This window comes from Silene latifolia, chromosome 8 (genome assembly GCF_048544455.1).
Source record: "Silene latifolia isolate original U9 population chromosome 8, ASM4854445v1, whole genome shotgun sequence".
In the NCBI taxonomy this organism is placed as follows: Eukaryota; Viridiplantae; Streptophyta; class Magnoliopsida; order Caryophyllales; family Caryophyllaceae; genus Silene; species Silene latifolia.
In genome coordinates, this window is record NC_133533.1 from 78371727 (window position 1) to 78384409 (window position 12683).

The 12683-nt window shown below is 37.5% G+C and overlaps 1 protein-coding gene across 2 annotated transcripts; it reads left to right on the forward strand.

Moving 5' to 3' along the window:
* Window positions 1-3785: 3785 nt before the first annotated feature.
* Window positions 3786-9252, forward strand: LOC141596982 (uncharacterized). 2 transcript variants are annotated; one of them, XM_074417265.1, is made up of 4 exons: window positions 3786-4408; window positions 5150-6591; window positions 8050-8158; window positions 8256-9252. In XM_074417265.1, exons 2-4 carry the CDS (start codon window positions 5185-5187, stop codon window positions 8873-8875), a joined length of 2136 nt encoding a protein of 711 aa, XP_074273366.1. In that variant the 5' UTR covers window positions 3786-4408; window positions 5150-5184; the 3' UTR covers window positions 8876-9252. The 2 variants fall into 2 exon arrangements, with proteins under 2 accessions (XP_074273366.1, XP_074273367.1); XM_074417266.1 differs by having other exon boundaries at window positions 4238-4408; window positions 5387-6591.
* The last annotated feature ends 3431 nt before the right edge of the window (window positions 9253-12683 follow it).

Below are 12683 nucleotides of genomic sequence, written 5' to 3' on the forward strand. Positions count from 1 at the left end.
GCCGGCTGGTGGGGGTATGGAACAGCAGTAGTCAATAAATGTCTCCATATGCTTAGCTGCATCTTCATTTGCAGCTCCCCCGAACTGGTTTCTCTCAACCATACTAATGTATGAAGGCTTTGGTTCGAATTTCCTGTCATCTCCTGGTAATTCGAACCCCTTATATAAATTTGCAGCTGTCGGCTCAGAATGACTAGCTATACTCGCTTCCTCAGCCATGACTGGAATTTCTGGAGAAGTGACTGTCTCGGCTGAAGAGGTGGAAACGGGTGAAGAATGTGGATCTTCCTCGAACAGCTCGTTCTCGTAATAGCTTGACAGAGTACTCAGCTCTTCCTCTGTCGGTAATATCCTTTGTGATCGTCTCAACTCGCGCAAAGATTTCTCAATCTCAGGATTGAATGGTACTAGTTCACCACCCTGTGACCTGCGCATAAGAGGAAACTACAAAAAGAATATAAGAAGAGTTTAAGGAACAGAAGTCCCTTAAACTAAGAAAGACTAAATTAAAACAACTAAAAATTAGAACTATTGCCTCCCTAAAACAAGGCGCCAAAATTTGATACCCGTCATTTGTGAGTACCAAAAATAAGATTTATAATTTTCTATTAAGACTAACCTAGGCTAGTGGTAACAGGGTCGAACCACAAGGAGGAGGCGACGTAATTTCTAGCTGTCTAATAAAAGTCTAAGGTAACAATTGTGGGGGTTGAATTGATTTGGTCTATGACTAAGAGTAAATAAAAACAATAAACTAAAAAGACGGTTTAAACAGATAAAGAAAGGGTACTAGGATGGTCGGTTTGTTATAGCTTCGGCGGCAGCATACTAAACAGGTCTAAATCAAAACACATGAGGCGGGAAATAAAGAGGTCCTCTCGGTCCACTCTTAACAAATAGCATCTTTCGATCTCGCTATAGGTCCCTAATATCACTAATACTAACTTTCATCCTGAAAAGTGATTTACGGCCTAAACTTTACCTATCTTTCGATCTCCGTTTAGTTTAGTCATTTTAATTGATGGTCTAACAACTGTCCCTATCTCTCGATCTAATGGGTCAGTCAATTCCTAAACATCCAACTAGTCGTGTGCACTCGATTCGTCGAATAAAGAATTAAAACAATTAAAACGAAAATAAAAACCTCACGTGGTCGGTCGATCGCCAAGGGTAGGGTGGTCGATCGACCAACACGCGAATCAGCCGTGTTCTTTATAATGCCGCCTACGCTATAATTCCCCTACATCCTAGCACAATTGATTTAGCTACTCATCTTTGATGGGTATAACAACGATAAAACTAATGAAATAAACAAAAGAATTCATACTTGAAACGATAAAATAAACAATTGACATAAACGATGATAAAGGTTTCGGAAGACTAACTAACAATTCTATACTATGAGCAATAAAGTAATGAAACGGAAAATAGGCGGGAAGAATACGAAATTGCGGAGGAACGATTGAGAAACGAAAATTCCGATCCTAAACAATATTCCAAACCCTAATTATCAAACTAAATGTTACTGTATAAAAACTTGATTAAGAACTGAATGAAAACTGAATGATGTATCTGATGTTCTAGGTTACGTTATATAGCAAACATACGTAACACTTATTATCAAAACCTAAACATAGTGGGCTTCAAGTTCCTCGATCTTTTAATTCTCGTCTGGGATAGCAGATTGGTCGATCGACTGCAAGGACTGGTCGATCGACTGAATAACAATGAGCAGTAGCTTCTGAAGACCGATGGTTGGTCGATCGACGGATGGGAATGGTCGATCGACCGCTCGAGCTGCTACTTGACTTCTACAATTTCGTGGATTTGTCTTTCGGGCCTTGAATTGCGCACCAAGCTCGTTCCTCGGGTGAATACTTCACGTCAAATGCAATGCAGGATACTCGGGGACGGATTTAGCTCGATTTCTGCTGGATTCTTCACATTTCTGCAATAATGTACAAAAATACGGAAGTAGACGGAAACAGGGAGAAATGTAGCATAAACTACATGAATGAGCTCTGAAATGCGTGTAAAATGGGATGTAAAACATCATATAAAAGACACGCATCAGCTAGGAAGGCCTTGCTAAAGGCTTCCTAATTAATGGGGGTGTTTCATATACAACCACAGTTATTTCGTCGGTCATGACGAAAGAATCGAACTTCACCCTTAGCTTGCTCCGAATGTGCTCCGGGATAAACGCATTTCTCACCTCACCATGGAACTGATTCCACGGAATTGTTTCTCACCTTCCCCCTTATAGTAGTCCCTCATAGCCTCACGTTCACGGTACCACCACAATAGGTAGAAGGCAGCCTGATCTACTTTCATATCATCTGGACAATTAACCACCTCAAACACATTCTCCATTTCATGAATCCCGTTGTCAAGCAAATTCGGTCGCCAGTTCCCTCGTAATTAGTGGGACGATGGCGGGCAGTAGTAGTGCTAATGGAGGACGCATCTACTCCCACCTCTCTCTCCTTTCCCACGTTCTTAACGGCTTTAGTGAGTGCCTCAATTTGCTCGATCCACCTTTCTATCTCCTCGGTAGACATGTTAGCAGCTCATGTCACGGCTGAAGATTTATTTAGCGACATATTGAGCTTCAATAACAAGACAAACGTAAGCACATAGCCTACAACTCAAAACCATAATACGCCTGCCAAACACGATACTTGGTCGAATACATGGAAACCACTCGACCGAGCAACCCCCACTCGATCGAGTATCTATTGTACTCGGCCGAGTGTTAGGGACACTCGGTCGAGTACCCCATACTCGGCCGAGTCCCCGATCCTGCTCGATCGAGTCATGCTTTTCAGGCTCCCCAACACATATCCCGACATAATATAAGTTACAACACCCACATCTATGCCAAACAAAATACTGCGCTAAAACATATATACTCGTAATCACATCACTTCTCTTCCACTATCAGGCTATAAACATCACATTTTCTATACTTCTACGTCCATAAAAAAAAACTACAACATTACACAACTTTTACAGCATAACATTATATAGCATGCACTCTACCTCACTCTCATAACTCTCCCGTAGTTATCGGTTCAACATCGTAAAGGCCATAGTGCGATCTCGGTACGTTTCCCAAATCTTTGCGATAGCTCCTAACAATATCTACCCAGGTTCATTTTATTTGACACTCTTAACAAGTTCATTTTGTTCATTGGTTTTATGTTCCAAAATCGTCGCCCGAGGTATTACCTTGTCTATCAAATACAGGTATTACCATCTCGGTTGCCCGAGGTAGTACAAATTAAATAGACCATAAAGAAACATTTAAAGTTGCTTACCCAATAAAATATGACTTATATTCACAAATGACTCCATACTTAATATGTTCAACGTTCGAACTCAAGCGGTCCAAATTTATTTAATAGATCCAAAATAATGCAATCTAAGTTAACTACCCCACCCAAACCCGTGTCTAAATAGCCCAATTGTTACGGACACAAGCTGCTGTATCACCATCTTAATTAATAAAATAAGACCTCACTAACAAAAGGCTTAACAATGTAGATCAAAATTGAGCCATAGAGCACATAAAAAATAAAATGAGGGAGCCGCCAAGCATGCCACAACCAATCCATATGCATGATTGTTAAGTTTGCCACTTTCCCTCCCATTGACAAAATATTAAAATAATAAGTCAAGAATTATGGAAGGGAAGCAAAGAGTGTGGACGTAAATGACAAAGACCCCCCCACATATATAATATAACATAACAGCTCAACAAATCATATCATATTCGTATCAATATTATCTTACGCTATACTAATCTATAAATTATTACAATTGGTCTTCCTTAAGACGAGCTATTTTAATATTTTTCAAATCGTTATCTTATGACTATTTTACAATTAAATGTGACTGCTTTTAAAAAAACAAGTTAGCATAAGCTTTTAAACTAGCTTGATCATTGTGATTACCTTTAATCCTAAAATTGTACAAAATCTCGTGCTTTTAGAAAGACGAAAATAGTCCACCTGAAACAAGAATTTGTGACAAACTATATAATTAAACTCCTTTATATCACATTTCTTACCTCAGACGCGCAACCTTTGGCGGGCCGGTCCGACTCTCTCAAAAAGTCGGCTCGCAAATCTTCCGACCTTTTTTCAAATTTATACACCAACAAACTAATTGTGTAATATAATACGCTCATAGATGTAATAAATATATAAATTTCCTCCTTTAACAATTTTCTTTCCATTAATAATTTTTTCTCCACCTATTTTCCTGGTATTTTGCGATTCTTCTTTCTTTTTTCTACCAGTTTTTGATTCTTCTTTTCCGGAATTATCATTTTCCCATCTTTTTTCTTTTCAATTTATATTCATTCTCGATCACTATCCTTGACGATTTTCACTCTTGTCACTTGGTAAGCCAAGTTTTTCATTTTTGTATACACTTGTTTATTTTCTCGGATGTAATTTTTTTTTGTTTGAGTTAGTTATGGCCTTATGGTTGTTACTTGTTTGTATTGAGTTGTTTGCGTGAGACGGTCTTACCCGAGAATTTGTATATTTGTATAGAGTTGTGTACTGTTTGAGATATGAGTTTCAATGTATTTGATTGATATTGCTCAAATTATTGCGTAATATAGAATTCTTGTATTCAATTGTCATTTTAATTGTATATACAGTTTTAATGACATGATTTTGTCTGTTGTCCTAATAAATTTTATTATGATATACTTTATGATCATTGCACCTTTTATTTTATTAGTGGGTTCCCTATGCACTTGATTGTTTACACTTTACGCTAAGAAAAGCCGTCAATCATCCAGTGTTAATGGTTGTTTATGCAATTATGCACATAATTCCTTCCTGTATTGCAGAATATAGAGCTTCAGTAGCTATTGTTTTTAATCCTGAAAGGATTTGTTAAGCTTTTTTTTTTTTTTTTTTTTTTTTTTTTTTTTTTTTTTTTTTTTTTTTTGAGAATATTGAGGTTTACTAGTTATTTAACATTAAAATGGGTTGCCAATAAGAATTTTGCCTACTTCTGTTGAGCTGTTATGGATCTATATACTGTGTGTGTTTATAGCTATTATTCATAATCATGACTCGGGATACGTTGCATTTTTAACGAACATGTGTATTCTCCCTGATTTTTTCAGTGTCTAGTCTGGGAGTATGAACATTTAGTAGCTGTATGGCAACAGAAAGAAACACGTCCAGTGTTCTTGCTAAATTGATGGGTATTGATAGGCTGTTAGTCCCGCGTAAAACACGTGGAAGACCGAGAGTACTCTCTGAGAGTTATCTTCAAAATGATTCTTGTGTTATTCACGTGGAGAATGCGGTGTTGGATGGGAATACAAATGTTTTCATTATCAATGGTGGTGACAATGCAGAGTCTGAAGAAACACTTGAATTTGCAGAGAAAACAAGTGTTGATGGCCTCCAGAGTCTAGTTCGTGGGAATGCCAATTCTAGCCTAATCACTTACAGTGACGATTCGAGGATGAAAAACAAGTGGAATCAAGTAGCATTTTCCCCCCAAACACCTAATTTTAAGCATTGTGAAGGATTCGATCAAAGAGGTCTAACCGGGTCACATTCTTTACCAGATCATTTGGCAGTGCAGACTCCATTTTGTGTTTCTCAAGCGGAAAACTATAAGTCAATCAAAACACATTTAGGGCAGCGAAGATCGTTCTACAACATAGATACTGGCATTTTTTCTGGCAGCACTAATAAAAAGCAGAAAACAGCAGCTTTTGGTATTAACAACAAGGGAAGATTAGGTCTTCAAGGGAGGAGAATGAGTAGCTTGCGACATAATAATAATAATAATAATGGTATGGAATACGCAAACCGGGAGAAGGTGTCACTCAAGGATATAGCAAAGCAAATTACCTACCAAGTAAACCATAGTGTGTGGCATAATTGTATAAAAGATTCCAGGTGTGTAGGTAGAATTGATAAGAGAGAGACAGAGAACAAGTGTGAAATGTCAGCATCTGATACTTCTAAGAGGTCTACCAGAATTACACAGAAAACGAAATCAGAGTCACGGAGTGCAAAAAAATATTCCGAAAAAGTGAGAACATGTCATGGAAGAAAAACTGAGCATCAAATGCATGTCGACGGTATTCCTGGAAAATATTACACTCCCAGCTGCAAAGATGTGAATACTTGCACTCTTCCTAATGCCAATGCTTATTGCTTTCGGTTTCGGTTTCCTAGTGCTAGATTTTTGTCCAAACCAACCCTATTTCCTTCTGCTTGGGTTCCTAGAAGCAAAGAAAGATGTTTCAGTCTTAATCGAAATTGGTGCTCGAGACCAGAAGATAGGAATAGTAACCTATGCAGTGAGTCATCAGAGGCCAACAATGACATAAATCGCTCATGCACTAGTGACTCGGCTAAGCTTCAGGAAGAAAACACAGAGGATGATGCCTTTTCTGCCTGTCGAGAAACTGAGGAAGTTAGTCTTTATGAGAAAATGGATATTTCAAGGAATCTTCAGGGGAAAAGATTGCCAGTTAAGTTGAATAGAAGTATTATGTTCGATGATGCAGCGCCTAGTCGAAAGGACTTTGTTCTAGAACACGAGGTAACTTCTGTTGCTCCTTTTTTTTTCTTTTTTTTGTTGTTTGATTTCTGAAAGACTCAGCTCGAATGCATCTCAACCCTCTTAATTATTCTGGTTTATTCTGTGTTGTGTCAGATATCGTTTTTTCAACCCTTCAGTCATCATACGCATTATCAATTTTTACCCATGTTGGTGTCTTAAGTACACAGTGACAGGCCTATGTCTTCAGCACGTTCTGTTAAGCTTTTTTCGTTCATGTTCTGAAATATTTTGTGGTATATGTACAATTGAAAACTTCCTTGGATTGACGGTAATTGCTACAGGGGAATGGAGGGTAAAACAAAGGAAAGTAGGTACAATGATTGTGGTTGATAGTGGAAATAGATGAAGAGAAGCGAATGGTAGCCTATAAAGGTATTTAATAAATATTCATTTCCTTTTAGGATAATACATTACCCTCATAAGGGCATTACTGGCTTCCTTGTCCTTTCATTTTGACATCCATTACCCTGTAAGCCGTAACAAGTATAGCTTATCCAAGCGAGCACGCACTTGTGAAACCCTGAGTTTTTAGTAAAAAAAAAAGAGCGCATTTGACTTTACCTGATCTATTTCCCGGTTCTCCTTTAGATGTTTTTTCAGGGATTTCAAATAGAGGATCCTTGAGTTTTTACCTTGGAGTAAACCTATCATTTTTCATATCGTGGTTGCATCCTCATATTTTACTCCAAAACAGAATTAGACAAACAAAGATGTATACAAATTCTGTTGATGTCTGCCGCTCCTCTAGCTGGTGTTGCTTGACTTGAGTTATGTTTCCTAGCTCTTACTTGCAAAAGTATGTGAGCCTCCTTTTACTTAATAATCTGTCATTAATGAGCGAATGGCTTGACAGTATGTCGTATGTGCACTGACCTCTAGTGTAGTTCAGTGAATTCTCCCGCTCTTTTGCTTCTGCCGGTAATTTGCAACTGCTGGACCATAATTTTACCCCTGTGAATGAGTTGTTTTCTTTTTACCAACTGCTTGTCAAAGTACACCTTTCACTTTACTCAGAAAGTACAGTGATCCACAATATCTTATTAGTGACCCGTAGAGGTATCAGTGGTCTGAAGATCGGAGAAGCAGAGGAGGAAGGGAGGGTATCTAATGAAGAAACTATCAGCATAAATTAATAATGGTAGATAATGATACAAGGTGTTGTGGATATTGTTTTGATGGTTAGATTATGACTTTATGTTGTATGGGGGCGTTTAGATATACTGTAGCGTATGCAGTTTATAGAAACTGCAGTGAATGCAAATGTCTTTTTAAAGTTTTAATACCTTCACTTTTATATGATTAGGGATCATTTAACAACAGTATGTGACCATTTTAGGGGTTTTTACCATCTGACGATCTGAGTTTAAATATGCTCTCCTAGTTTTCTCTGTTGTTGGCTTTTGATGTTCTTTCTTCATCTGTTAATGCCAATTGCAGTTAAAAAGAAAAAATTCTCCGCCAGGGTCTCCTGTGAGCTCCCTAGAAGGGCCAGAAGCTTGTAGGCGTCATCTAAATTTCATTGTCAGCTCGAAAGAAGATGTCCTTGGTAAGTAAGAAACGTTTCTTCCCCTAATTCTTCATTCTTGCCTCGGCTAATCCCAGACTTCTATCTCTAACGGCTTGAACCTCTCTTCCTTTAATAGGGTTGCCCACAAAACTTCATCTTATAGAAGCTATGTCTACAGAATCAAGCTCCGAAGGACCCGGAATGATTATATCTAGCGATGCTAGTGATGGAGGGGGCTCAACCGTTTACTATCGAGAAGACGCGCAAATTGAAGAACCCTCCTCAGAAAGCTACCATTTTTCGTATTTAGTGGATGTTCTAGTTGAGTCAGGCATGTTAATGGGAAACTTGGAGTTGGAAAGTTATGTGTTGGACACTTTAGTCTTTGACTTGTTAGAGAACAAGTATGGAAAGTCTGATTTGAGGGAAAGGTCAGAAAGACGACTTCTCTTTGACCGAATCAGGTCTGGACTCGTGGAGATTCTCCAGCCTTGTGTTGGAATACATTCATGGACAAAGCCTGTGGCGAAAAGATTAAGTGGATTTAGGCGGAGTTGGGCGTTTGTCGAGGAAGAGCTTTGGGGTTTCCTGGTGAATCAGGAGCAAGTTAAGAACAAGAGCGATAAGGCTTGTGGTTTAGGGGTCGAATGGTTAGATTTAGAAGAGGATGTAGTGTTGATGGTAGAAGAGATACAAAACTTGGTGATAGATGAAGTTGTAGAGGAGTTGAGCAAAGAGATGCTTTGTCCATGGTGACCAGAATTGGTCTGTGAGTGTATCGTGACAACTGTGAAAGGCTTTGAAGGTTAATGTGCCCGCATTCTTAGATGGTCATATCTATCTGATTGTAACGAATTTGAGGCTGTTACGATTGATGTTGCGATCAAGATTGAAACCTAGTCTCTTGAGGGTAAATAAGTAGTTATTGGATTATGTATAGTGTGGAGTTTTGGTAGAAATATTTGTCAAGTGTCAATTTTTGCCCGGAAAATACACGGGGTTTTTTAAGTTTTGATGAGTTTCCATTTACAGAGGTCATACATACATTAGGATTTTAAGAGTGATACTTCATATTCATGATTGTAAAGGATTGACGCATTCTTGTATAAAGCACAATTCCGAGTTGTTAGAAATGACTACATGTTGCGAAATCCACTGTCCTTTTCGCTTTTGTGGTAGCTGTAGCCCCATTAAGCTTGGCAATCACTTTTCCGACTGCAGCAAGAGGTCACAACTTGAAATCCATGGCGACCACATATAGTTGCACACGGGTGGATTTAGCCTCTTTTTACTAGGGTGCCCATAAAGACGCGGGACAAATCAACCAAAACACGGGACTTATATTCTCTCTTACTATTTTGCCCTTATCTTCACACTTACCCAGGTTGACCCTTTATTACTTTACCAAAACATAATCCCTCCTTCACTCTCCTTCACACAACTTATTTTGTACTGCAAAAAAATTTGGGCGTAAAAATAATTTCATGGCATAAGTGCATAATCAGGTATTAATCTCTTCCTTTTCTCTTACTAATTTGAATTTTATCTGAAAGTGATTATCATTTGAGTAGTGTAGTGATTTAATAGATTAAATATCTGCCATAGTTATTTATGTATTGCTAATTTTTGTTATTCATTCATCTATTCTTTTCAGTACAATATTAATTTCGTTGATTAATTTGATTAGTTCTCTTTGATTCTAATTTTGGCATAATTGTAGTCTTCATCTTCTTTTTTCGTTGCTAGTAGGTGTTGTTAAAACCCCACTTTCTTTGTTATGTTATTTTAGGTAGTTTACAAATTCTCATTTAAGACGGTATTATATGCTTGGCTCAAGACGGATCAAGTATCATACTACTTGTGTATATAAGACAAATCTATTGATTTTTCCTATTCATTCTTATATACAAGTGGTATGTATTTGACCCGTCTTAATCTTAAAACTAAGACGGATAGTGTCGTCTTAAGGGAGACTTATTGAATTTTAGTTACATTGTTTTTGATGGGAGAATTCAATCCACGTAGGATAAATTTAACAAAGCTTAATATTACTCCCTCCACTTTTTTTTTGTTCACCCCATTTCTTTTTACACGGATATTAAGAAAAGTTATTAAAGAATGAAAAAGTAATAAAAGAGTTGTAGGTGGGGTGAAAAGAATGATTAAATAATGAAAAAATTAATAAAAGAGATGTAGGTGGGGTGAAAAAAATGATTAAATAATGAAAAAGGTAGTCCAAATAAGGAAAGAAAAGAAATGGGGTGAAAATAGATAATTTGCCAAAAAGGGGAAATGGGGTGAAAATAGGAAAGTGGAGGGAGTATTATGTTATTGCAGGACGATCTTTTGTGCACAAAAATCTATATGCACAATGTTAGTTTTCGTTATTTTGGTGCATTCGTATAATCATAATCAAGCTTGTTCGGAATACGGGTGGATCGAGTTGGTTTCGATTTATTTCGGGTCTATCAATGACGAAAAGGTGACTTTGTATAAAAAGCTTTAGAATAATTAATTATTAATCAAAAGGTTACACAATTAATCTTAATTAATATTAACTTAATTAAATTATGTATACTAATGCAGTATGGGCAAGTCTGAAAATAAGGGCAAATTTGGAAAGGGGAATATAAATCTAGTGGCTTGGTTGATTCGTCCCGTTTCTTTATGTGCACCCTTTTACTAGGGCTATAGCCGTAGATGAATTTAAAATACAATTCAGTGCACTATGCACTAGATTTTCATTATTATTAAATAGCACAGATGGTAAGAATGATGTGTATTCTAGCCAGAAGACCGGGGTTCGATTCCCACGGATGCATTTTTTCTCCTAGTAGAGAACATCCCTCTTATGTGAACTACATATAGGGATGGCAAGGATATATTTGGCACTCTCTTCCGAAAACAGGTGTTGAATATCCAAAGTTAAGATGTCATCACTGGGCTCAGGGCACTCACCACTGGTAAGTACGAAACTAGGTGTCGTAAAATACTAGAATTAGCCTACCAAATTAACAATTTATAAGCCAAACTATACTCTAGACTACTCTAAATGATAAAGTAATATAGTGCAAGTAAGGGTCGGTCCCAAGAGAAGGTCTTTTAAGCTAAAAACTTGAAATGTAAACTAATGACTACTAAAGACAAGATTTTAAACAAACAATGGTTATTCACAATGGCAAACAATAGAGAGACATGAAAAGGGGGGTTTTTGAGTTGATTGGTGACATGAAAACAAGGTAAAATTTGCAATCTTTGTCTAAGAAGCAATATAACAAACACTTGGTGAGTAAGATGATTCAATAATTAAAAGAAACTTGGTGCAATTCTTCCTTTGTAACCAACAATGGTAAAGTTTAACTCTTTAACAACTCTCCTCTTAATTTCTACCCAATACTTTCAAGTCAAGATGATAACATACACAAATTAAACCATCTATGTATATTCTCCAAATTTAATCAACAATTCATTAAACCATGAGTGCAAATCAAACATGAGCATTAAGAGTTGTGCCAAGACAAGAAGTTAGGATCAATTCTCACAAGATTAAACCATACAAATGAGAAAAGACATGAAATTTCCTACTTATTGCATGAATCCTTTAAACCAAATCAACATACAACAAGCTTGCTCCAAACAATCCTAGATAGATTAAACCATTTCTCTAGAATTTGCAATAGTTGAACAAATAACAAGCATGGATGGCCAACCCAAACATAAACTCATTCAACATGAAGATTAAACATAAGGAAAGATCATTAGATAAATAAGAGGAGATTAAAAGAGTCTTACAATACCAAAGTTGGAGACTTTGGATGAATTACACCAAGAAGGGAAGGATTAGCCTTCCATAGTCTTCAAAACCCAAAGAAATAAAGAAAGATTACAACTTTGAATCCAAATAGTCTTCTAAATTATTACAAGATTAAACCCTAAGAATGAGATTAGATGAGATGAAAGGATGGTAGGTGAATGATTTAGGTCTTCAAACTCTCGGGTATTTATAGGCCTTCACGAAAACCTAGAAAGATTTCCACTTAAGAAGCCCACAAAGAAGATTAGAAAAACCCGTAAAGCAGAGCTGCGCAGGCTGCGCAGGCTGCGCAAGCACTATTCATGCCTGCTCAATTTTGTGCACCTGCGCACCCTGTTTGCGCAGGCTGCGCACAGGCTCGTATTTCTGGACTTCTATTTTCCACGAGCTAGACCTCTTCAATTACCTTCATTTCTTCTAGTCTTCACTCCTACTTCTCCCAACTGGTTTCCGGGTTACAAGTGATCCTCTTGTGCCTTGTCTTGACCTTTGAAAAGTGCTCTATTGCCGCTCGGGTTCCATGCATAAGGATTGAGTGCCCAACCGAGTAAAAATGCACAAGTTACCACCATATAACCAATTGCCAATTGTTAGGAAAAGTGTACCAAAAGACCCATATTAAAAGACACGAGGGTGATAAAATCACCCTCTTAGACCGACACAATACATTGCTATCAACCACTAACCCATTTAGGCGTCCAAACATTCAAATCTGACTTCCAGGCCACATATTGACGAACAAAATCCAAC